The sequence below is a fragment of the Galleria mellonella genome, unplaced genomic scaffold (genome assembly GCF_026898425.1).
Source record: "Galleria mellonella isolate WM207_F2 unplaced genomic scaffold, CSIRO_AGI_GalMel_v1 utg537, whole genome shotgun sequence".
Taxonomy (NCBI): domain Eukaryota; kingdom Metazoa; phylum Arthropoda; class Insecta; order Lepidoptera; family Pyralidae; genus Galleria; species Galleria mellonella.
The window spans coordinates 352,794-380,005 of NW_026442112.1; the positions used below are offsets into that span (position 1 = coordinate 352,794).

Consider the following 27,212-nt stretch of genomic DNA (forward strand, 5'->3'; position numbering starts at 1 on the left):
CAATATACAGAATAAAAAAATTATTTGTACGACATAAATGTGTTCAGTAATGGTTAATCCAACATCTTTAAAAACTAAAAATGCTAGATTGGCAACACTATTAAGCATAAAAAAAGTGGTCTTGCCCAAAAATGTTATATCTTGTTCTTGCGTTTATTACTTACGTTAAATAAAATTAGTAGAACTATTTTTAGATACATTCGAATAATTTGAATGAATTTCTCAGGAGAATAATTAAAAGTCGTATTATATTGTAAATTCGCGCATCGCTAAGGCAAACCGAGTTATAGGAAAGAAAGGTTATAATATGATTTTGCATTACATTCATAACGAATTTACGTATGTTTGTTTTTATTATTTGTGCATATGTACTTCGCTTAGGGCTAGATTATTACGGCACTTTATCACGGCCCATTAAGCAAGCATTGGAAAATTTGTGTTAAAAATAACCTGTCATGAAAACTCCGTGTTTGAGTCTGAGGGAGTAGTCCAGAGCTTCCGAATCCAAATGGGCATGCTTGTATGATAAGAGTTAAAAAATAGGTGAAGCAAAAGATGTAGATACTAGTATCTACTTATTTGTATGTAAAATTAGAGATTCGGAGGACCACGTTATCTTTCCGTCTACCACGTAAAAAATATGAGGCGAATATAATATTATATTAAATAACATATACGTACCTTGCATAATTTTTTGTCTATTAGCCTGTTTTACTCTATCTAAAATACTATTTTTATACCAAATTTCATAACCATTTGGTTGAGCCGTTAAGACTTTAAAAGGTAACCAGCTCTTTCCCATTTATAAATACTTTTTTGGCAAGTTCGCTGACCGGGATAAAAAATACCTGATGTTCTCCAAAGTCTAATCTATCTTTATTGCAAAATTTATTAAAAATGATGTACCTTTTAATGGGTGGTAATGGAATGATAATTCCACCTGCGCTATCGGTATACGCTGGCGAGATACCGGTAAGGGATGATAGGTGATGATGAAAGCAAGTCAGTTAGGCTATCGTAACGAATTCCACTAGAATTAACCACGATGTTTTTCACGGAGAACCGCGTGCAGGTCAACCTGGTAGGGTGTATTGGTTTTATTATTATTTTTATTGAATTGTTTATTTCTCAGCTTTTAGCGCTGGTAATTATACTACACTTACGGGTACGTGACCAAGTAAGTGCAGTGTGTATGTTTGAATGGAAGGTTATGTTTGTGTATGTCGGGTGTTTATTATTATTATTATTATTATTTGCTACTAATACAGCTAGTTATACCCCATTACTGTAAGACGGGTTATCCTAGTACCGACACCAGTATCAGGTCGGCCTCCACGCGGTTATTCATGGGAACTGTCGTGGTTTGTTAATTCTTTATAAATTCATGACTAGAGGCTAACTGACCCGCTTTCATTCTTAACTATAATATATTAACTATAACCTGGTGTTTCGCCACGTACCAATATCAATAGCGCAACCAGACAGAGGGAAAGGGATTATTAGTAATGAGATCTTACTGCCCCATTGCTATTAGTATTTTCTATCAGGTCGACTTCCACACGGTTCCCCTTGGAAACCATCGTGGTTAATTATATTGTTGAATTCTTGTCCTGTTTCATTCTCACCTATCACATCATAACTCGCTAGTGCCCCGTTAGTGTATATCGACAGCGCATCTGGGGTCACTATTTCATTTTCACTCATTAAAAAATAGAAACAGGAAAGTGGAGGGACAGGAAAAGCATTGTTAGGTTATAATGGTTGCGTTATACTCTATCAGATCGAGCTCACGCGGTTTTCCCTGGAAACCTTCTTAGTTAATTCTTATCGAATCCATCACGATGTAACACTGACTTGCTTTCATCCTCACTTATCATCTTTCACGGGTAAGGTCGTTACATTTTAATTAATATAAAACTTATCTAGAGAACTGTTTTAATATTAAACTATGTAAAATAGATTATGACATTTTTTATATAATTATGTACTTAAATTTGATATTAATAAACCTATTGTTTATTTTTATTAGTTGTGCTTTACCAGCGTATACTGTTAGCACAGGCGGAATTACTATTCCATATGCACCGATTACAATATAAATAGACAGACAAATAGATTTGCATATATAATATAGTAAAGAGTGTATTCTACAAAAATAAAACCGACTTCGAGTATGGTAAACCTAGTTAGTCTGATTTAAAAATTAAACCACTGGATCGATTTTGTTACAATTTTATGGGACCGATTTGTAAGTATATCCTTTTGCATAAAAAAATAGTTTTCCAAAACGATTTATAATTGCTGGAGTCATGAATATAAAAAAATACAAGCGAATTGAGAACCTCTTTCTTTTTGTAGTCAGTTGATTAATAGACTTCAAACTCAGCTATTTATTTATTTATTATAGGCATAGATCTAAAGCCTTGACATTACCTCTAAAAGGTACTAATTGATTTTTAGAAACTGATGATTCAGTCAAAAGATTATATGACGTAAAAAATGCGTTTGATATATTGCGACTATTTTGATTGAACTAAATGTCGTCATCATACAATTATTCATTAAAGTTTCCAATCATTATGTTGGCGGCCAATAATTACCTGTATACTTACTTAAAAACCTAATTGATTGATTGAATGATCCCGTGTTACGATGTTTGTAAATACTAACTTCTGAAGACGCTGGACGGACTTTAATGAAATTTTCTAAATGTGTACTGTTTAATCTATCTTAGGTCAGTTAATAGACAAAATAATGTTTGCCGGGTGTTTTTTTTTATATGGATGAAGATAAAATGATCACTTAGTAATGTTATAAATATTTCTTAAGTACAATAAAACCATACACCGAAATTTGAAACATCCCTGGCTTCGCAGGCATCAAATCAGACATAATTTAAGATTATGTGCTACACAAAAAAAACCGATTTAAATTTTGACAAAACTAGTTATTTTGGTTAAAATTGAGCTATTAAACTGATTTTGATAAAATTTCTACAGAACCAATCCGTAAATATATTCTTTCAGATAAAAAAAGAATTTTTCAAATCGGTTCAGAACTGATGGTTATGAGGTAAAAAAAAAATCGAATTTTTAAACTCTTCTATTTTTGAAGTTTGTTGAAAAGTGAGAAAAACATGTTAGTCAATAATTGGAACTTAAGTAATGTCTTCATTGGTAATCACATGCAAATTATGTCTTAGATTATTTGATTTTATTAGTATTGTTTGTGGAGCCTCAACATAACGCGATGAATTGATGACAAAACTTACTCTACATTTAATGATATATATTTGCAGTTCGTATCATGTTTTATTGTATATTTACAGACTGTTATCAATGCTAGGTCTGACGGTTGTCGTTGCGAGAATAGAATAAAATACATTTCATTTTGCGAGTCATTCTTACTGCGGTATTGGATGCGGACTGTTTACTGCAAACACAATGGCGGCTAAATACGAAGACAACGCAGCTGTAGCAAACTTCGTTGAATATTTGAAGATACCAAGTGTTCAACCGAATATAAATTATGGTGAGATATTTTTTTTTTTATAAATAAGTAACTAATAGCTTGTCAGTATCTATAATAAATAACTTTCAAATTTCACGTTCTAGATAGAGTTATAGTTATCTATGTGTTTTGTAAACAGAGGTTTATATTTCCTTAAAATGTTTTTTTCAGTTTCGTATTCGATTTTTTTCTACTGATGAAAGAACCGACATAAAATTCTTCACTGACGATTCTCCATTCTTGAGTGACGTAAATGAATTTTTAAAATGTCTGTTAATTCAGTTTTACTTAAGTTATTAAGTTTCCTTTGAGTGGAATTCTCTGGCATTACTAACTTATTTTCTTTGTCGCCTGCTTATATTAATAAACATTTTGCTCATAATTATTTTCAGAATAAATTAAAAAAATTATACCTATTCACTATTAAATATGTATTTACCTAAAAATTACTGAACCGTCGCTTAATGTAAATATTACTTAAATACAAAACTGATGTTCTATTAAGTACTTAAGTCGCAAGTTCACTGACTTATTGATTATCTTATTTTTGTCGCATGTATAATTTAATCTTTATGCCAAGCCATTATATACTTACAACAGTTTAACCAATATTGTTATTAAGCAATTCCTAAGTACTTTTATATTACCTGACCGCAGAAGAAAAGAATGGAGTATAAGCTGTACAGCTTGAGCTCATTCTGTGGTAGATTTTAATAATTCAATAGATTTATTCGGTCATATCATCTAGCACTGCATATACGATGGCATACCAGATTAAAGACCAGTTTTTTAACCGGTCCTTAATTAAGTTTATATTCTGTAATGAAAATCCTTTATTCTGAAACTGAAAAGAGAATGGCACAGCACATTCGGGCTTCTTTCTTTCTCTCATATGTGATGTAGGTATATACTCGTATTGCAGTTGTAAAAGTTCAACGGTTTGTTCCCTGGAAAACATCGTCGTTCATTCCTAGTGAAATTCATCATGGTGATCCAATTGCTTTGACTTAATTTATTTATTGGTATCCCGTTAGCGTATGCCGATGGTGTAAGCAGGGATATAATTTCATTATTATTGTTTAAAATTGCAATTGCACTAGCAATTGTGCTAGCAATATACCGTATTAGGTTGACCTCCACGCAATTCCAACATTTCATTTTTAGCCTTTTAAAAATTTTTCACAGAGTATGTCTTTTGTTCACTTATGTAATTATTCTCATGTATCCCTACAGAATGGTTTCTGCGATTATTAAATACAGATAATATCTATTATCATTAGTATTTGCCTCTAATTTTCCCGAGGGGTTCCCTATGTTGAGTTTGCGTGTTGGCATACTCGTACACATAATAAGGATACAGTGAATTGAATCATTGAAAGACAGTGGGTTGATCTAGGTCTCACGATTGCGACATGTACATCAATAAAATAGAATTGGATAAATGCAACGAGATGAATTCTAGCGACTTTTGATCACAAGAACAATAAATACAGTGTATGGTTATCTTCAAAAGGGGAGGAAATTTCTCAATTTGCAAGTGTTTTTTTATGCGTTATCTTACGTAATACATTTATTTTTATAATCGGCAGAGTTTACTTTTCCAATGGAATCTTATAATTTTTTTAAAGAGCAAAATTCATTGGGTCGTTAAACGGTAGCCGTCGACAATATTCTTACATGAACAGCACTAGAGATATCACTGTTATACATTGCGACGCAAATTTAACGGTATGCCTCGTGTGTTGTCATTTATTGAGGACTAAGATATAATATCCAAATTTGGCAATTTCATTACCTTTAAAATCGAATCGTAGCCACGCAAACAATTGCATGGTTACAAATTTCATAGGTAAATGCAGATAAATTTTAAGTTCAATATCAAGTAAGATGACGTATTACCGGATTACTTCTGGTACATCATACTTGAATAACTCAAAATCAAATAGGTAGGTAGGTAAATATTGGGGTCGATTCTGAGGTGTCATTTCTCCAAACCCATCACTAAAATAAAAGACGAAGAAGAAGTCTTTATTCCAAGGACCAATATAAACTAAATTTCTAATATATTTTCATAATATATTTCCGGAAAGTTCGTATAAAATATATGTATACAATGCTTTACTGGCTTGTCACGCCATCTTTTAACGAAACCCCGTCGGCATGGAGCCCGCTTCCGTTGAAGAGCAGCGCGTCGTAATCAAGTTTCTCTCGAAACTCGGCAAGAATGGCCGTGAAATTTTTGCCGATCTCAGAACAGTTTATGGGGATGATGCTGTGAAGGAACCAACCGTCCACAAGTGGCTAAAAAGATTCAGAGAGGGCCGAGAAAGCGTTCAAGATGACCCACGTTCAGGACGTCCTTCCACTTCACATTCCGACGAAAACAGTTGATGGAAAATTCTAAAATTAGTTCGTCAGAATTGGCGCGAGAGGGGCGTTTCTCTGACCGAACACTATATTATGGATATATTATACATAATAAGATAAAAAAACCTTCCTACTTTAAATAAAATTGATTTACCTGAATAATTGTAAAATAAAATTTTTAAAAAACTTTTATACGTACTTTCCGGACAAACCTCGTATTATACATTTATTTTATAACTAGTGAACCGCCCCGGCTTCGCAAGAAAGCACATTACATCACATCACATTAGAAACCTCTAAAATTATCAATGTTTCTCTACTATATTATGGATATATTATACATATAAACCTTCCTCTAGAATAACTCTATCTATTAAAAAAACCGCATCAAAATCCATTGCGTAGTTTTAAAGATGTAAGTATACATAGGGACAGACAAACGGAAAGCGACTTTGTTTTATACTATGTAGTGATAGTGACGATTAATAAAACAGTATTTCAGCGAAACTATCAGATTAAAATATTAGGATAAGAGATTTACAGAAATAGCGCAGTAGAGTCGGCACTATTGTTTAAAAATTTCTTTATTAACCTTCTATTTTATACCTTTAGATGCTTGCGTAACATTTCTTCAAAGACAAGCCAAAGAGATTGGTTTGTCAGTGAAAATTTATGAAGTGGTACCCCGGAAGCCTATAGTTGTATTGACATGGCCAGGCAAGGAGCCCTCATTGCCAACAGTATTGTTGAATTCACACATGGACGTTGTTCCTGTATTCGAAGTAAGTAACAAATACCTAGTTTTTTTTTTTTTTTTATTATAACAGTACATGTGGCCATATCTTTCTGAGCGAACACAGATATAGTCCTTGAATCAACCGAAAAGATATTTATTTACTCTACTGTTGACCGCACTAGGCCGGCTCAGTAAATGCTTTTTCAAGCTATGTTTGAAAGATCCGAGATTATAGAACGAAGAAAACACCTTACGGGAAAGGCTATTCTCTACTTTTACAGTACGGTTCATGTAGAAGTTAGCAAACTTATTAGTACACGAACGCAGACGGTCTACCGTGTATAGATGTAGTTGATGTGCAATATCAGAAAGGTGAAATGAAGGAATGAAGTTCTGAGCACTCCTCAGGATATAGACGGTAAAAGGCACTGAGGGAGGCTACATCGATTTATTTTATTTATAATTTTTTTTTAGTTATCTATTTTCTAAATATTATTAAAAATGCAACATTTTGTGTGTTAATTTTTTTAGTCGATAAATCGATAGATTAATTGACATAACTTTAGAATATAAAATTAAAAAAAAAATGAATTCAGAAGTAGGAAATCAATAAAGTAGACCTCTTCTAGATGACGTATCGAGATGAAACGTATACCAGATTTTAAGTTAGTCCTTCAGGGACACAATTATTAAAACCGTATCCAATTTGGTGCAGTAGTTTTTGCGTTATGTCGATATATTGACCGATTGCACAATATTTCTAAAAATTATTGTTTTGGTACCTGTTGATTTTATTAAGAATTATCATATTCATAATTTTTCTTAAATATCTCACATGTATAGATATCGTGTAGTAGTCCGATCTCTAATATTATTATATTAGTAAGATGTTAATATTTATTGTTATTGAAAAATTTTTTTATACATTTGGGGTTACAATTTATACCGTCTTTGCCAATACAGGGTATATAGTTAGTATTTAAATAGTTAAAATTACATATTTTTATGTAATTTTAACTATTTAAATATTAATATATAACAACATTTAATGTTTTAGAACAGCTGGACCTATCCTCCATTCAGTGGTCATATCGATAAGGATGGCAAAATTTTTGCTCGCGGTTCTCAAGACATGAAATGTGTCGGTATACAGTACCTTGAGGCGATTCGGATATTGAAACAATCTGGAGTTCAACTGAAGAGGACTCTGCATGTCTCTTTTGTTCCAGGTAATCGCTATCTTGTAATATTCTGGTATGAGTTTTACCTATATAAGTATATTATACTTTATTACTATAAATAAGTCACGGTATAAAAACGGTATAAATAAGGTAGGTAAGGTAGGGTATGTTACATGAATCTCTTGGAATAAATATAATTGTATTATTATTCAGACAAAAAAATAAATAAATATTAGTAACTGCTACAGATGGCCCATTCTATGCTGTATGGTCCCGGTATAGAATGGGCTACCTCTTCCTTTCCCGTGGGTGTCGTAAGAGACGACAAAGGGAATTTAACGGTTGAGGTGTCAGCAGCAACGACCCTCTTAAAACATTACCAAAAGTCTAACTGCGATTGTCAACCTGCCTGCAAAGCGTGGCAACTAATGTAAAAACCGTCCAAAAGGGGGCCACATATGTTCAGCAATGAACAGATAATGGCTCAAATGATGAACCACGGCATATTTTATATATGTCTATTCTAAATCAAACAGAGACCACAGATAACACAATACTAGTAAAACTATAGATAAACAACATGAATGTTCCTATGTTATAGTGTAGTTTATTTTGTCAATACTCAAAAAATAAGCACAGTATGTTAACAGTGCAATCTCTATTCAGTTAAATTTATTGAACAGATGAGGAGATCGGTGGTCTCGACGGAATGAAGAAATTTGTTTTGACTAACGATTTTAAGGCTTTAAACATTGGGTTTGCTCTGGACGAGGGCATGGCGAATCCCACGGAGGAATTCATTATCTTCAACGGAGAAAGGAGTATTTGGCGTAAGTTTATAATTAATCCAGACTGGTTTCTGAAGAGCAGGTTACACTTAAACAAAAAAAAAAGAACAGAATAAAATATGAAATTAATTTTTCAATCTTTCATTCTAATACAATCTGCTGCCTGGCCATGCAGTGTGACGGTATATCCTTAATTTTTTTTTATATACCACAAAGGTGGTAAACTAGCATACAGCCCCTCTAGTGGTAAACGGTCACTGTAGCCTATATTACTAATCTTATAAACGTGAGTTTGTTTGTAGCACCTTAACAGCTTAATTAATCACTATGAATTTTTTTATTCATCTACTATATGAAATGGAGAAGGATATAGGCTAGTTTTAATTTCGGTCAATAAATTTATCCCGGTCACGCGGACAAAGTCCCTGGTAAAAGCTCTCTTTTATCTTAGAATCCTACGTGGCTAGCAGGTCTTATATGCCTATAATATATAGCGTATAGCCTTTGAATAAATGATTTTTTTCTTTTCTTTTTATATACCGCCTTATCGTTGTTAGATAATTACCAATCATATTTAACTCTATAATTGTATAATGACTGTATAAAATTTATTATTATATTTATTTTAGAACTCCATGTGAACTGTACCGGACCACCAGGCCATGGTTCGCTGTTAATTCCTAACACTGCGGGGGAAAAGGTACGTTCCTTGATTTATCTCATCTCTCAATATGTTATCTATTCAAAGTTATCAAACAAGAATGTATTGTATATACAGTGTCTCTTATCTATACGTAACATTTATTATATCATATTTTATCACGTAAATGTTACTTTAAGAGCATATAAAAATATTATGTTCATTTACTTAGTTAAATGCTTTTTATATTTACCTATTTCTACTTTCTACTTATATTATTGTTTATGCGTAGTGAGTATTTCCTATATTTCTAAATAGGCTACTGTACCACGGACATCATAGATTAAATTGTATCGCTCTGTAATTTGTCAGCAAAATAGCAACTTTTAGAAATTGTTAATAGTAATACCACAGATAATATAATACAAGTAGTATACGAATGCCTTAATTGTGCTAATAATAATATATTGGTTAGAAACTCACCTACAGTTTTACAGTAAAACCCCATTGGTAGTTGTGATTATGGATGAAAATCGAATAGTAACCTCCCGTGTGCTGTCGGTATATGTTGGCAGGGCATCAGTGAAAGATAAATGAGGATTAAAGCAAGTTCGTTGGCTCATCGTGATAAATTCATTACAAATTAATTATGATGGTTTCCAGGGGGGAATTGCGTGAAGGTCGATCGAATATGGGTATATTGCTAACAATGAGCCTGTTAGATCTCCTTACTAATAATCCCTTTCCTTCCCCATTGCTAATTGAATGCCCTACCAGGTCGATCTAGACGTGATCTTTGTTGGAATCCTTTGTAATTAACTTCTGCTGAATTTGTCACGATGAGTCAATTGGCCTGTCTCATGTTTAGCTGGTACTCTGTGAGCGTATACCGACAGCGTAGTCGGAGTTCCTATTCATTTTCATGTTAGAAAAAATCTACCATCTATCTGAATATTTATCTATCTTTCTCTCTGTACTTATCCATTATTTATGCCAGGTTGTCTGTAAGAGATTGTTTTTAGCGACAAGGCCGCCTTTTGTATATGCACATTCTGTATGAATACTCCTTGTATACATCTCCACTGTGCGCAATAAAGAGTTTATTATTATTATATATATATTTTTTCCATTTCCAGCTACGTTATATTATAGACAAATTCATGGACTTCAGGGAGGAGCAGAATAAAATTTTACACGGAGACTCTAAGCTGACCATCGGCGACGTGACTACAGTAAACTTGACTCAAGTTTACGTAAGTATCGAAAATCGTAATTAACATTATGGACGTCCATACAGTAGCTTACATAAGTGTAGTAGTCCCAATTATTTGCAAATTATTAAAAACAATGTGAATAATTCTTAATATTTCTAATTTTTTTAAAAGTGCTTAGATAGCAAACTAAAATATTAGTAAAAGGGCTTAATTTAGATGATAGATAGATAGATAATTTATTTGTATTTCTTACAGCACACAAATTACAACATAAATATACAAAAAAAAAAAGTGAGATAACATAAATGATAAAAAACAATAGATACATAAAGCTAAATACAATTTTCGTTTGCGTGTGCCATAGCAATACAATTTGATAGTAGATTATCAGTTCACATATACAGGTACCTATTTTATATTACACTGATGAGTATAGAATATTACCCAAACCTACTAGACAAACAATAGTGCTATATTATAAACCTAATTTATGACTTTTAATCGATTAACGATTCAATTAAATTTGACTATATATGAGAGAAAGACGAGTTGCACAACTAAATTAATGATTTTTTATAATCGTTAATAGATTAAAAAAGTCATAAATTCGGTTGTTTAACTCGTCCTTGTCTCATACGCATTCAAATTTGATTAAAAGAGAATATTGTTAACAAGTTATATAATATGTATTTAATAACTATATTTTGTTTTCAAGCGGCTCCTTTAAATGAATAAAAACTGTAAGTTGTATTTATAAGTCAGTAGATAAAATTCTATAAGTAAATCATGCATATATAAATTCCGTTACAAGTATAAACTGAATAATTAAGTACACAAGTTATGTACCTGGGTAGATAACTAACTACCTACAATTATATGTAACATATGATACATTATATCAAAAAAAAAAAAATATTTGGAGAATTTAATTTTCTGCCACTTTTTTGTGTTATTTTATAGGGAGGCGTGCAATCAAATGTCATACCTGAAAAATTAACAGCCGTTTTTGATATTCGGTTAGCGGTGACCGTTAATCATGTTCAATTTGAAAATCGGGTAAGTGTTGTCTCAGAATAGAAAAAGATGAAAGTAACTGCAAAAGTATTAGGTCCTTACATATGAAATTAGCGTTGTCGTACTGATCACTTTGATATGAAATACCTCGTCTTTGGTTAAGAATTCCAAATTCAAATTTATAATTTCATGTAACTGGTACATTTGAGTTTTGAAAACAGTCATTCATTTGTTTTCTTTAATATTTTTTTCGTTTGCGTCGCTTATTACCGCACAATTAAAAACATGAAATATATTCACGGTATAGTTACAAATACGAGTTCTACCGTAGCACCAGTGCTACAGAAATAGCTCGAATGATTTATGATGTGTACGGCGCTGGTGTCGCAAAGGAAGCACGGTACGTTTTTGGTTTCAACGTTTCCGTTCTGGAAATTTCGACCTTCAGAGCCAACCCGTGGGCGGCCGGAGACCAAAGTGGAAAATGAAGAATTAAAGGCTATTGTAAAAGCGGATCCATCACAAAACACTTCAGAGATAGCTGCAGGCTTCGGGTTAAGTAATAAAACTATTAATCCACTTGAAGCAAATCGGGAAAGTAAAAAAAAAACTTGAATGATGGGTACCTCATGAATTAAGTGAATACAACTTGCAAACACGCGTCGACTGCTGTGTTACTTTGCCGACACAATAATGAACCGATTTTAAATCGAATCATTACTTGTGAGGAAAATGGATACTGTACGATAATCGAAAGCGCTCGTCGCAATGGCTGAACCCTGCCCTAAACGAAAATGACTCAGAAAAAGTTACTTATGAGTGTTTGGTGGAGTAGTGTCGGTATCGTTCACTACAGATTTCTAGAATCTGGCCAAACGATTACGGCAGATATCTATTGTTAACAACTGTAAACCATGAAGGAAGAACTAGCTGTTAAACAACCGAGATCGGTCAATCGCTCTAGCGCACTGCTGTTCCACGACAACGCAAGACCACACACTGCACAACAAACAACCACTAAATTAGATGACCTACAATTGGAATGTCTGCGACATCCACCGTACTCCCCGGATCTTGCTTCAACAGATTACCATTTTTTCCGGAATTTGGACAACTGCTTACAAGGAAAAAAATTCAACTCCGATGCGGCAGTCCAAACCGCCTTTAAAGAGTTTATTGATTTTCACCCCCCTCCCCCCAGGGTTTTTTTTAGTAAAGGGATCAATGAACTATCTATGAGATGACACTTTATATTCCTCCTGTACAAAACGCCGATTTCATATGTAATGACTTAATATCTGCAAAGAACTTCCTGTCTCCAATGAGAATTATAATAGTAGAATTATATGCTTATAAAATAAAATTTGCATATTATTTCAGTTACCCTGTTATGTTAGCAGATACATAGGTTGCTAGAAACTGAAATTAATCCAAGATTTGTTAATGTTCATTTCATTTTAAATAATGGTACTTCGAAAAAATACCATAAATGTCTCTATTTTATATATAAAATTATAATGCAATTTCAGGTAAAACGATGGTGTGAAGAGGCTGGCGACGGTGTCACTTTTGAATTTGAACAAAAAAATCCTTTTGTGGAATGCACTAAAACCGATGCATCAAATCCATACTGGGTTGCGTTTAAGAAAGCAACTGATGAAATGTTAGTAACAATTTTGTTAACTATATTAATTTCTATTTACTACCTATCTGGGCTATTTATATTAACTCATAGAAAGTAAGGTGAGAGGTATTAAGATTTCTTCCGATTAAAGATACTTTATTAACCTCCTTCGTGGTGTAGTGGTTGTACACTGCAACTAGTCACTGTCAATAATCGTGGGTTCGAATTCCACACAAATATTTGTGTTCGTGAGTATATCTATAGGTATTTTTACTTATTGGTAATTAGTCCAAGTTTAGTTCAATTTGATATAAATGGTTCTTCTTGATATATTCGGAAGTATTTATCTATTTATTTAAAATCTTTTTTATTCTATAGCTGAACTAGACAATACATTATTTTATCTTTTAATCAAATGACGTTTTACATGTATTTCAGAAATTCGGAACGTTAACGTTAAAATAATGTTATTTCTCTTTAATATACCTATCGGTCTTTTCAATTGTAAAGATATTTTGTTTATTTATTTTTAACTATAATATTTAAGTCGATTGGTACACATGTATGACTGTAACTACTAATGAACTGTCACTTTTCTCATATTGGGTTTGCTGGAAGAAATCTCTATTGGAGATAAGTTCGCCCTTGTGCACTATTATGTTTGTTTTTACATTTCAATAACCTTTTGTGTACAATAAAGAATATAATAAAACTGTTGCCGTGTGATTCTGGCGTAGAATGGACTAAGAGGTGGTCCTTTCCCGTGAGAGGTGACCGAAGGAACTTAAAGGTCAAGGAATGGGCTGCAGCGTTCTCATTAAGATATCTCCAATCTTAATTGTGGTTGCCAACCCGCTTGCCAAGCGTGGCAACTACTGGCAAAAGCCTCTTTATGGGGAGACCTATTTTCAGCAGTGGACAGTTAAAGGCTGATATGATGAAGATAATGATGATAAAACTGTAATGAGGTGATGTCTGTACAAGAAACGAAAATAATATTTTTTACAATTTGTCTATGTATTTATTTATTTATCTATCTATGTATTTGTCCCGGCATCACGCAAACCTGAAGGTCTGACTTAAAAGTCTGATGTACGATTTATTTTGATGTGCTATCTAGAAGTGGTCACATATTTGCAAAATCGACCCGTACACAGTGGCGGGCAAAAGCTAGTCTTTAATAAGTTGGCTTGATAATGGAAGACTAAGCATTAAGAAATATAAATAGATGATCAAGGTAACTTATCCGTCAATTTCGATCTTAATTAATTCTTTGTTTGTGTCTATAATCTAAATACAAACAAAGGATCAATTTAGGTTAAAGGGAAAATATAGCCCGCACCTATTTGTTTACCTATTTTGAAAGCCTTTTTGTGTCTTTGCCTGAAGAATAAGATGGATTTTACAAGATTGAACTTAAGAGCTGAATTATATTATTATTATTACTTTAGGTCTCACTGTCATGGGCAAGCCATGTCGATATGCCGGTAAATACGACGGATATCATTTACTATTTACAAGAGCATTAGCTTGTTTGCCATCACTAGAAGTACTTTTACTTATCTATAAAAATACACTCACAACCGAGAAGTGAGAGACACTTAGGTATCTGCAGATATCTGTTTTTATCTATCGACAGAGAACTCGTCAAATTGTGTATTGCGAATGTGATTTCAGACAAGTTTGCCGGGAAGAATTGAAACCAACTTCTTGTACAGTTTCTCTCTATAGGATTGTTTATAAACTACGAAAACTGTTCATCATTAAATGGGCCATATGTTTGCTTATCACTCTTGTGGCAATGTCAATAGTAATAAAATTAATATAGCACTATCACGGGTGTCATAATTTTAAGTAGTTTAAAGATACTAAAAAATAATTTCATTTTCAGGGGTTTGAAATTAGACATTCGTATATTCCCTGGAGGCACGGACAGCAGATACATACGTAGGGTCGGAATCCCGGCTATTGGATTTTCCCCAATGAACAATACCCCGGTTTTGTTACACGATCACGACGAGTTCTTGCGAGCTGATATCTATTTGAAAGGCATCGATATTTATGTCAAGTTGTTAGCAGCAGTGGCTAATGTTTGATTTTATTTATATACCATGTTTTGTGTAACCATCCTATTTTTAATGATTACTTATGTATCACCATAAGTATAAATATAAAATTGTCTATAATTGTTAATGTATATTATTATTAAATATTTGTTGTTACTAATTACTTATAGATGTTGTTTTTATTTATAAGTATCTATTTGGCTCATTCTAATCTGTCATAACGGTAAAATTTAATTTTTAATATTTACTGTTTATGAGATTGATTTTTAAATCTTAATATATAATAATGTCACGATACAAATTAATACCAGGTGTATTTTCCTTAATGATCTGTCCAGTTTTAGAGAAAGAAATGCGAGATCGGCCTCCCAAGCCATTACAGCTTCTGACTAATATCTCTACCATTGCAGTGTCCCCCTTTCCCGTTTCCCCATTAATTCTTCATTCCATTTTTACGAATTTCCTATACTTACTTCACGGGGGACATTGAAGTCGTTTTTCCTCAATCCTTTTCCTTCACATTGCATATGGCTGATACCACCAACAAGTACAATCCTAGGGAGAGTTGATGTCAGTTATTTATGTGGTGAAAAGGATGGAAATGGCAGCCCCGTCTGTTCTTATGATATACACTGGTGGGACTCCAGTGGGTAATATGATAATAGAAAATGTCGGGTCAGTTAGTAAATCGTAATCACGAAGCTTTCCAGAGGGAACCGAGTGGACGTCGGCCTGATAAGGTATATTGTTATGCGGACATTAGTAATGCGTAATAACAATTCTTTCTTCTCCTAGGTAGGTGGCTGATCATAAAATCAAATCCTTATATAAATAAAATCATAATACACTACCCCAAATAATTGAGATAAGTGGAAGAAGATGGGTCACGATGGTCATTCATGATAATTTCGGTAACATATTTACGTTACTAAAAAAAAAAACTATTAAATGGTTTTGAAAGAAATTTTGTACACTAATAAGTTATATACCAATTTAAGATGTAGGATGCTGTATATAGCGTCATAGTCGTAGAATACTGACGGATCTATATATGTAATATTTGTCAGATCCGTTAGTATTCTACGACTATGACGATAGTAAATCGTGTAGACGCAGACGCGGGATACAGCTAGTAGTCTATAGATTTGTTTTAAATTGGACAACACTATTTTTTCGTTATATTCAAGGAGAAATAAGTCATTTATTCTTTATGATTACCTTGTGTGACCAACAGAAATAAGATAACCTCATTACGAGTAATCAATATTTTAGAATATTGATTAATAAGGTTATTTTATTTTTAAGATTTCTCTAAGAATTTATAATAAGAATTTCTCTAAGAAATTGTTCACGGAGGAAGGAGGGTAAATGAATGAATCTAAAAGTTAATAAAGAATATTTCTAAATATAACGCATGCTCATCGTTTTAATTGCCCCTAATAAAATAGTCTTATAATATTCTTCATTTTAAATCTATTCTATCTTGTAACTATAATTTATATTACACGTTAAAATATAATTGTGGCAATAGCTATTTCAAATTCATGACAGACGATAAGTAAAATTAAGATGAAGACTAAGACTAAAAAATATTGGTAAAATAAGTTGGAAAACTATGATCTACATCATTGTATTGTAAGTGGTACATTCTTAGTTATAAGCACTGAAGTTAAGTAAATATTTTTTACATAGGCAGGTTTTATTGTTAGGAAAACAAACGATTAGATGGTCCACCAGATGGAAAGCGGCTACTGTCGCCCATGAATCACGTGCCAACATTGAAAAGGTCGGCCTGGCCTATTAAATATTGGCATAAAAAAAACTATACTTAATAGCATAGATATAACGTGTTTATATACTAATTTAAGGTTTACAATGTAAAAAAAAACAAAAACTGATTGCATAGATAGATAGATAGATACTCTTTATTGTTTCCTCCAAAAGATTACAATAGTAAACTTATTATAAATATAAATAATTACAAGAAATAATCACAATGAGAAAACAATGGGCGACCTTATCGCTAAGAGCGATCTCTTCCAGGCAACCTTTGGATGGAGAGGAGTAATTATAAACAGTTTGGTGGGAGGCACGATGAAAAATTTTGTTAGTTCTAAATATGGGAGATGTGATACATATAATAATATAAATATTATCCCTACTCATTATTATATTTACCAGAGGGAGACTTTGTACAAAAGTCGATTGCTTGGGTACCTCTGTCCCATTCGTGTTTCAACCGTTAAGCAGTTGTGTTTGCATGGCTGTGTTTCGATTTGAAGGGTGGGATATGGCGTGAATTTACTGGGTACAGAGGAATAACACCTGAGTCCTCAGGAATGGCAACGCATGAGGGGTATTATGGGCGAAACAGTATACTCTGTCATGTCCATAGTACTACTTATGTCTATAGGCGACGGTTACCACTTTCCATCAGGTGGGCCGTCAGCTTGTTTGCCATTTTAAGTTATATAAAAAAAAAAAAAAATATATACATACACCTACATACACCTACACACACATATACATATATATATATATATATACATATTATACATATACAAATACATATACATACATGGACATAAACGCCTACACATATACATAAAAATATATAAATACTGTTCACGAAAAGTATGCAAGTAATAAGTATGCTAACCAGACATATAAACACATTAAGAAGATGACAACTTGCTCAAATAATAGTTCTTCAGTTTTGTTTTAAAACCAGCCGTACATTTTATATTTCGTAAGGAAACTGGTAAAGCATTCCATAGCCGTACAGCTTGCACCGTAAATGATTTGTCATAAAAATTAGAGAAATGTACCGGAGTCTTCAGCTGAAGGCCCTCAGAAGATCTAAGATTAAAAGAATTGATGGTATGCAAGAATTCAAACCGCTCCTTCAGATAGTGAGGGGAAGAAGAGTTGAAAAGGGCATTGTGGAGCAGTGAAAGAATTTGAGTATTCCGGCGAAAACGAATAGGAAGCCACTTGAGCTTAGTGCGAAACTCGGAAATGTGATCATATTTTCTAAGACCGAAAATAAACCTGATAAAAACATTTTGAAGACGCTCAAGTTTGTTAAGCTGGTCTTCCGTAAGATCCAGATAACAAGTATCGGCATAATCAAGAATTGGAAGTAAAAGAGATTGGGATAGCGCAATTTTGGTAGCAGTAGGAAGGAAATTACGCAGTCTACGAAGTGAGCATAGAGATCCGAAAACTTTCCTGCTGACAGAGTCTATTTGTGGCCGCCAAGTAAGGGAACTATCTATAATTATACCTAGATCTTTCACTGATGCACTGAAGGGGATAACCACATTACCAAAATTTATAGGTGCCAGTGTTGAATGATCGACTTTTTGTATTAACTTAGAACTACCTACCAGAACTGCCTGAGACTTGGAAGGATTTATTTTCAGTCCAAAAGCCTTACTCCAATCACTTATATGTTTAAGATCCTTGTTTGTTAAAGCGATAGCATCCTTTAAATTATCTATAGAGGCCTGAGATATTGGTTATTTTGAGGGCATAGATGTTATACAAACCTTTTTTATTCGAAGTGACGTAGATCTGAGTATATGTGTATATCTATTTGATTCGACTTTGGAGAAATGTCAAATTGTTTTAAATTTTTTATTTGTTGAGAATGACTATTTTATTATTAAATAATTATTTAATTAATCAACGATGAATAAAATTTGCAGAATTTGTTTAGAAGAAGGAGTTTTATCTTCAATATTTACTAAAAATTTTAATTTATCTTTGTGTGATATGATAGAATATTGCTGTAAAATTAAAGTGAGCAAACTTCTGTTATAGTTTTCGTATTAATTTAAAGTTTGTAATATCTTATAAATCTAATTTTTACAGATATATAAAAATGATGGTCTACCAGAACAGATGTGCAGTAATTGTGTCTACAAATTGGGTATTGCATATCATTTTAAACAAACTTGTGAGAGTGCTGATGTTCGATTGAGACAATATCTGGGCCGGCAAATACCTGAGAAGTATGATTTTGTTTATTTTGGTGCATTACATAAATATTAATAATTATTATTATATGTATTGTACATATAAAATCAAATTTTAAAGGAACTGTATGAAGTTATATTATACTTTTTATTTTATATATCTAATATTCTGTCTTAATTTAAATATTGCACTCACAATATATTTTAATATTAGTCAATAAAAATCAATAAAAAATGTAATTAGGTAAAATTATTGTCATAAGACTATGTAACAAAACAATTTCTTACTGTAAAACATGGTTTTAAATTACATGAACACAACAAATTATATTATGTTTCTGTTTTTTTTATTTATTTATAAATGATAAATTAAACCCAAAAACATTAAGCTGATGCTTAATATATATGAAAAAAGGGGAGAATGGAGATATGGATTATTGTTATTTAGAATATACAGAAATTATAATGTTTAGGTATAGTGTTATATAACAGGAATAATTCGAGTAACTTTCTGTTTCTGCAGATCCAGTGATGTTGCTGTGATGACAGATCCTATTGTAAGTAATGATATAGCTATCTTTATAAGGAGAATAGTAATAGTATTACTCCTTTCATAGATTTTTGTTTAATATATATATCATTATAAATTGTATGAACTGACCAATTTAAATCCTTTTATTTATGTCAAGTATTTTAAATGAGTTTAATGAATAAATTAATGAAGGGGTCAGTGGGTGCCCTAAGGTTTCTAATATGAATTATAATTAAAAAAAAAAAAGCTCATTAAATAAAAATTTTTTGGAAGTTTATTGCATTGAATAAAAATATATATTGTATTATTAAATTGTATATAAATTTAATTTTCAGGTACCTACACATGCAACTATAATAAAGAAATGGTAAATATTTTAATGGGGACTAACCAATAAATTTATTGTTATGTAAATAATATATTAATGCCATTATATAATTAATTTTATATTTTCATTATTAGTAAATGTAGACTGGGTCAACAGAGAAAAACCAGCACAAATTACAAAAGAAAGCCAGAATCTGAGAAGTTGAAACGTGGTCCAAAACCTAAACCTAAACAAACACACAGTTGTTACCAATGTGACAAAGAATTCAGATGCCAAGCACAATTAGAAACACATGTCAGGTATATTAATAGTTTATTTAATAGTACTAATAACATACTGAAAAACATTACTTTGTTTGCTTAATCTTAATAAAGCCTGTGTACCAAAATTGTTAGTCAGTACGTAAAATTAAGAATCTACCTATGGTTCAGATCATATTAGTATAGAAACTTTTGAGTCAAAAATTTAAAAACGAAAAAATGTTCAGTCTTTCATGTTAAGAACTGAACACTCCATGTTAGTATGGGGCACTCAAAATTTTTTTGTTTCATATTTCAACTCAATTTTTTTTTGCTGGAAATGTTCACTTTTAATATAATAGAATTTATAGAATGCTTTCTTCAAAGGATGCTTTCGATTGCACCCTATATAGTCCATTAAGTTTAACATTTGTTTCAGAACACATACAGGAGACAAGCCATTTACCTGTATGTATTGCCCACGCAGATTCACACAGAAACATAATTTGACCATACATCTACGAGTACATACTGGTGAAAAGCCATTTCAGTGTGAAGTTTGCAGGTATTTATCTTTATAATATTGATTTTATTATTATTTTTATAAATTATGAAATGCTTGTTGAAATTGAATACAATTAATATTTTTTTTATTTTGTAGTAAAAGATTTTCTGCACAAGGCAATTTTCACGCACATTTGAAAATTCATACAGGACAGAGAGATCACGTAAGTTGATAAGAATTTTACATTATTTATTTATTTTTAATAAGTGGGAATCCTATTATTTATAAAGAACATTTTCATTTACTGATATAATTAACAACAATACCTAATAATAACAAAAAATATTAAAAGTACTACTAAATAGGTTATTACTGCTGTGAACTTTACCTTACTACAGCATTAGCATTTATTATTATTTACACTTTATTGCACCAAGTAAAAAACAATTACAGTAAATATTAATGAGAAGTGATACAAAAGGCGGCCTTATCGCTAAGCAATTTCTTTACTAAATTTATGTCTATTTTTTGTGGAAATTTATTTAAAGAGAACCACTACAGGCATAGTTAAAGCTTTAAATTATAGGTACAAAGGTCTTACGGCAGTATCATTGCTTGTTTCTCATAATATAGCTTATCCTAAATTAAGGACCATAAATATATTTCTGTTTCAGGTATGTTCTTTGTGCAATAAATCATTTATAACATCCAGCGAATTAACACGTCACATGAGTAAACATAGGGGAGTTAAAAATTTCAAATGTGACCTATGTAATGCTGCATACATACATTCTAGGGATTTAGTAAGTACTAAATAATTTATTATGTACCTATAAATATTACTGCGTGGAAACAATATAAAATATTTATATATCTGTCACGATTATCTATCTCCCATTGGAGTAGGCAGAAACAATTGAACGCCAAATTTTTCGATTTAACCCTTAATCAGGCCCCATGTGCACTGGCATTAAAACATATTTTTAAATATGGTGTGTTCTTAATTGTTACCTAAACAATGTATACCTATGATCTGTTTTTAGAAAAATATTAAAATTAAGACAAAAAAAGTGGTCGTATTACTATGCCTGTTAAGGAGCTCTCTGTCGTTTTATAATTTGTTTCCAGTATCTCTATTTTAATTAATTTTTTTTTCCTATTTTTTTTTTTTTTACGCTACTAGATGAATGTTATTTTTGTTAAAAAAATAGTAGAATGTTATTTTTGTTATAAAAAATCTAATAATTTACAATTTTTTTTTATTTCAAAATCATCTTTTGTATAATGGAAACAGTGTCTATATCATACTACGGCTAGACGGGTATAGGGCATATAATGACCACTTTCTTTGAATAGTGTTGTTTCCCAAAATGAATTGTTTAGTAAAAAATGTTTAGCTTCATACGAAAGATACAAATATTGGTATTCAAATAAGGGTTTTATGAATTAAAAAAAAAAGGAAAAGGTCATTATAAAACTCCAATTACCTAGGTGGTCGATAAATCGTACTATGCCTGATTAAGGGTTAAACTTTTGCTTCTTCCATTCATAAATTTTTTTCATACATACTTGCCGGTTACGAGTACATTTAATTTGATCCTCCTTTAACACGTCGCCTATTTGATCGACATAAGCCAGTCTAGGGCGGCCTCTACCGACTTCTCCATTTATTCATGGTTGATAAATATCTTTCATAATTTTGTTCGAACTACGTAGTAAGAATAAATAAATTCTCTCTTCTTTGTTCTCTTCAAATGGCTAAATCAGCACAACATTCTCTTTTCGATCTTATTAGTCGTTATTAGTCTACAATTTAGAGAGGAGTGTGATCACATTATTTCCCACTCTATTTTTTAACGTAAATTTAATTTTAACATAAATTAAATACCACACATACTTCTTAGAGCTCTCATCTCTGCAGCATTTATCTTGCTTTCCTACGATTCGCTTCCATACACGAGTGTTGGTGTCAATACTCTTATGTGAGATTTGCTCCTTATATTTTTGCTTGCAATAATTCAGTGCAGTCCACCATTAACACTGCTTCCCACTTTCGCTTTCCTTTAAATATTTCCTTCACACTTTCCATCCCTCGTAAACAATGAAGCCAAATAGAAACTTACTTGCTCTATTCTTTCATCTCCTATTCTTGTCTGACATGCTGTTAAACTAAGGACAGATGTAAAATCATTATTTTAAAAACAAATATTAGCCACATTTATTTATTTATTTATATTTTATTGTACACAAAAAATTACAAACATATAAAATATATTAAATAAAGATGTACAACAGGCAAACTTTGTAAGAGTTCTCTTCCAGTAAACACTGGAATTTATAATATTTTCAAATGAAAACTACAACTAAAGATACATATTATATTTTCAGAAATTACACAAAATGAAAAAACATGATGTCGACAACAGTTCAAAAATGCGTAATGAAGGTTTTAACAATACTAACATTGATATTATTGGAATAGATGTTGGGAAGGATGTACCACCTATGCCCTTGAATCCTACGAAGGAAGTTAACCATCACATACAGCAACTTATTAATGAGAAGCCTCAACCGATTCTGTCTGAACACAATACATTGTTGCCATTTGACCATAGAGTTTTAAAAGATGTTTATAACAGTCACAACCCTTACACTAATAGTAAAAATGTAATAGAGAGTCACAATTGCGCTGTCTGCGGAGAGGGATTCGAGTATTTAGCAGCTCTTGCACAGCATCACTTACAGTATCATAAAGGTTATGAAACATTACAATCAAAGACTTATAATAACTAGTAGCACCAACTGTACTAGTAATAATAATGTGTTCCTATATATTTTTCTGTAATGTACTAGAGGTAGGCAGCAAGGAAATTTCATTGTTTTCAATTAATAGATTGAATAAGTCATTTTCTGCACTAATTCTGTTACTAGTGATATATATAAGTATAAAAATAAGATAAATATTATTATTTAATGAATTTCAAGTATTATTTATTGTATGTGATAACAATAATAAATATGAGTAATACATCTTTTACTTGTTACCAAATCATTCATGCCATTCACATGTGACACTCCCAGTATTGCAGGTATCTATGAGTTACTACAACCATTCACCATGAGACAAGCTATATATTTTTTGCTACGCAAAATTCTATTTTTATGATAGTTTTGTATTGCCTGTCTTGGCAAATGTTACTATCCTATAACTAAATGTCATTGTCAATTATAATTCATATAAAAATGTATTAAATATAATAAATAAATCAAGGTAAATAACACAGAAAAAAATGGTGCCAATTGGAGAGATAGGTAATGAAATTTTACTGATCTCTTGAACAAGGCAAAAGATTGCGCAATCTAATAGAAAAAGGTAAAAGACTACTGGATTGTGTGCTGTTAACTTACACAGAATATTTAGAATTATTTTTACTATTTTCTATTAGGTGTAGTATTAGCTTTGCCATCAGCAATAGGGATATAAAAAGATGTAAATATATTTAAATTATTTATTAAAACAATTACATTAACATATTTATTTGCACTAGTTGATCAAGTCTATTGTTATATCATTTAGCGAACTGGGACCCAAGGTTCAAGAATGTCACCGATTTTCTTTCTTTCTGTAAAAATACCATAGCATACAGTTATATATAGGCAATTAGAAAATTAACTAAGATATATAATGAATTAAAATAATCTTACTAATATAAATATGGAAGATTGTTTGTTATTGATTGTTTATTGTTAAACTTTTGGCACTAACAGTGCAATCATTTTTTAATTCTAAATAGTATGTGTAATACTATTTAATAATAAAAGGGACATAAGTTACTCTTTTTCTGGCCAATCAAAGTTGTAGGTACAGACTAGACATTTGAATTAAGAAGTATACTTATTATTTTAAATGACCACACATGGAAATGAAATTTATTTGCCAGAAACATTGTAGATAAGATGTTGCATTTGTCAAGTTTTCCATTATGTTTCGCCACATCAAATGGTATGCAAATATTAACCATTGAATTTATCTACATGTATGGTTCTTTTATATAGGTAATTTACATATTTATTTAATTTCGTAATTTATATATATATAGTTGAAGGAATGAAAGCGCCTTTTAAAGTGATAGTTTTTATCATTTTTATACCATGGTTATAATGGGTTTTTTTATTAATTCTAATAAAAATCAAATTTTTTAACAAATTTTAAAAGGTACAAAAAAATTACTGACCTAATATGGTACCCGAATATCGAGTATAATGTGCATATAATATTAAATGTAACATATATACCTGGCTCTGGGAAGTCTTCTGGGTGCAATTCAACATAATGTCTGTATACAGCATCTTTCTCAGCAAAATATTCATCTCGTTTCTTCTGTACATATGTTAATAAAGCAGTTATTCCACCAGCCAATAGAACATGCTTTTGTATACCTAAAAATATTGTACATTTTTTCTGTATTATTGCACTTATATAAACTTATTATTTTATTTCTAATTTTAAAGATTTTCCTTATGTGGTTTGCATAGTAAACATTGTTTTGTTTCCTACCAGGTAATTTTCTTTTCTTATCAAATCAAACTATCCTATCCTTTAATTTAAAGCAAACAATACACAGTTACAAAATTTTATTAAAATTGATTGAGTGGGATCAGAGATTAGCATAAACATAATGACATGAGATTTTTATATAATAATATAACGTGGTATTTATTTATTTAAACTTTAACCTTTAAAAGTCTGATTTTTTAAATCAAATAAAAAAATATATAAGTGTACCCTTTACTGTGTTTACTAATGGGGAAAAATAGTAAAAAAATCAAAACAATATTTATTTAAAAAAAAATTGGTTACATGTAAACAGCCAAGTATTAAAATAAAATCGATTGTAGGCACCCAATGCGATTTATAACCCCGGTATCAAATTTGAAATTTCAGGTATATAAGGGTTAATGCAGAGTAAAATTCTATGTAAATTTGGCAGACTTAATAACATCGGAGTCAACCTTTATTAATTTTTTTTTTATTTTATCAAAATTGGCTTGATAGTTTAGTTTTTATAATATTTGTTTTTGTCACAATTAAAGTCAGTTTTTTTTGTGAGAGACTCTTTTTGATCTTTAATTATTTACAATTTTGATCTTATAGGAAATAATACAAAAACCTACATTAAATAATAAGTAAATAAATGACTTATGAATTACTATAAAAATTGTTTCTCACAGTTCCATACAATTAATGGCTTAGATATAGATATGTCACCAAATTTTTTGTTGGTTTAAGAACTAGTAGTTTAAAAGATATATATGTAAAATATTTGATGTCGGTTTCAAATAAATCACAAAAAATATATTTTTGAAAACTAAATGTTTCAAATTTTCATTATTTATCACTAAATTTCTTCATCTTTTTATGGGGTAATAAACTTGTAATAAGGAACACATGTACAATATATTTTAACTCAAAAGCCAAATCAAGCAATAAAAAAACTGCCAATTTTAATTTCATATAGTAATTGCCTGGTACTACTAAACGGTCAATGGATAGGGAGTTGATTTTCTAATTTAAATAAGAAAATAATCATAAGTTTTCCGAATATTTCTTTTTCAAGAAAGTTAGAGGAGCACTTCTCATTTATCTACTTTTTACGCATAAATTTGATGACAGCCTATATTGGAACCAAATAAATACAGACAATGTAAACATGGAAGAAATATTGTAATATTTATGCAAAGGCTTCTAAATTAAATAAAACGCCTTGACAATCGTGTATTGTGTAACATTATATTTTGAATTTTTTGTAAAATTATATGGATTGTTTATTATGTATTATGTAATTATTACCGCTGAATGGTGGACGTCGTGTGCCGAAATTGATTGCTGTTGCGGCTCCTACACCGAATGCTACTCCCAATATTTGTGGCCAGTATTCATTTAAAAATGGCTTTGTTCTTCCCTGATTACCTAGTTTCAGGAGTTCAATAGCAGACATTTGTGAAGACATTTTATTATATTTAATTTGAACGCAAATTTTCAACAGATCTAGAAATATAGAAATTCACAAAGTTAAATTGTCAAATTGACATTTAGGTTTGACAGTGACTTTTTTTTTTATTTATTTCGATTTGGCTGTTTTGCCATCTGCCTGAATCTAAGAAGGAACTACTTTATTACTGCATTGATGTGCATGTCTCGATGATTCTATTAATCAAACATTGAATTACGCATAGTATTAGTTAGTCGCTTAGATTATAAAGTATGTAGGTACATGAATACGTTGTGTAAGTTTGCCCATTAAAATAAATACATACTTAGAACAAGACAATAAAATATTTCCGATTTTATTGTCAAAGCGTTGTCATACCTATTAAAATAATATAGTAAAATTGTTTTAATTAGATTTTATTTTAAGACTAACTTTTTCATGCGATTGCGTACGCGTGGATTTTGGAAGCAGAAAAATGAAATAGTCTATTGCTAG

At 31.2% G+C, this 27,212-nt stretch overlaps 3 protein-coding genes and 1 pseudogene across 3 annotated transcripts; 3 read left to right on the forward strand and 1 right to left on the reverse strand.

Moving 5' to 3' along the window:
* Nucleotides 1–131: 131 nt before the first annotated feature.
* On the forward strand, nt 132–15,307 carry LOC113514921 (aminoacylase-1-like). Its single transcript, XM_026899018.3, has 10 exons — nt 132–299; nt 3,329–3,531; nt 6,490–6,659; nt 7,671–7,842; nt 8,478–8,624; nt 9,212–9,282; nt 10,359–10,475; nt 11,397–11,492; nt 12,980–13,113; nt 14,966–15,307. Exons 2-10 carry the CDS (start codon nt 3,444–3,446, stop codon nt 15,168–15,170), a joined length of 1,200 nt encoding a protein of 399 aa, XP_026754819.1. The 5' UTR covers nt 132–299; nt 3,329–3,443; the 3' UTR covers nt 15,171–15,307.
* On the forward strand, nt 11,509–12,694 carry LOC128201518 (histone-lysine N-methyltransferase SETMAR-like; annotated as a pseudogene).
* A 3,340-nt stretch (nt 15,308–18,647) lies between the features above and the next one.
* Nucleotides 18,648–25,281, forward strand: LOC113514944 (zinc finger protein 271-like). Its single transcript, XM_026899043.3, has 9 exons — nt 18,648–18,944; nt 19,017–19,156; nt 19,644–19,677; nt 19,988–20,019; nt 20,115–20,279; nt 20,659–20,784; nt 20,881–20,947; nt 21,399–21,527; nt 23,113–25,281. Exons 1-9 carry the CDS (start codon nt 18,834–18,836, stop codon nt 23,515–23,517), a joined length of 1,209 nt encoding a protein of 402 aa, XP_026754844.1. The 5' UTR covers nt 18,648–18,833; the 3' UTR covers nt 23,518–25,281.
* LOC113514971 (NADH dehydrogenase [ubiquinone] 1 subunit C2) lies at nt 24,220–26,817 on the reverse strand. Its single transcript, XM_026899076.3, has 3 exons — nt 26,576–26,817; nt 25,021–25,164; nt 24,220–24,347 (listed from the first exon to the last, which is right to left on the reverse strand). The coding sequence occupies exons 1-3, from the start codon at nt 26,733–26,735 to the stop codon at nt 24,298–24,300; spliced, it is 354 nt and encodes a 117-aa protein (XP_026754877.1). The 5' UTR covers nt 26,736–26,817; the 3' UTR covers nt 24,220–24,297.
* Nucleotides 26,818–27,212: the final 395 nt, after the last annotated feature.

What these genes read in the sequence shown, in the direction of transcription:
- LOC113514921 (XM_026899018.3), top strand. Translation starts at nt 3,444, where the DNA reads ATGGCGGCTAAATACGAAGACAACGCAGCTGTAGCAAACTTCGTTGAA. An exon ending in ACGTTGTTCCTGTATTCGAA is followed by an intron (nt 6,660 to 7,670) that starts GTAAGTAACAAA and finishes TTAATGTTTTAG; the next exon opens with AACAGCTGGACCTATCCTCC. An exon ending in CTAACACTGCGGGGGAAAAG is followed by an intron (nt 9,283 to 10,358) that starts GTACGTTCCTTG and finishes TTCCATTTCCAG; the next exon opens with CTACGTTATATTATAGACAA.
- LOC113514944 (XM_026899043.3), top strand. Translation starts at nt 18,834, where the DNA reads ATGAATAAAATTTGCAGAATTTGTTTAGAAGAAGGAGTTTTATCTTCA. An exon ending in CTGTGATGACAGATCCTATT is followed by an intron (nt 19,678 to 19,987) that starts GTAAGTAATGAT and finishes TTTAATTTTCAG; the next exon opens with GTACCTACACATGCAACTAT. An exon ending in ATACAGGACAGAGAGATCAC is followed by an intron (nt 20,948 to 21,398) that starts GTAAGTTGATAA and finishes TTTCTGTTTCAG; the next exon opens with GTATGTTCTTTGTGCAATAA.
- LOC113514971 (XM_026899076.3), bottom strand. Translation starts at nt 26,735, where the DNA reads ATGTCTTCACAAATGTCTGCTATTGAACTCCTGAAACTAGGTAATCAG. An exon ending in ACGACGTCCACCATTCAGCG is followed by an intron (nt 25,165 to 26,575) that starts GTAATAATTACA and finishes CAATATTTTTAG; the next exon opens with GTATACAAAAGCATGTTCTA. An exon ending in AGAAGACTTCCCAGAGCCAG is followed by an intron (nt 24,348 to 25,020) that starts GTATATATGTTA and finishes GTATTTTTACAG; the next exon opens with AAAGAAAGAAAATCGGTGAC.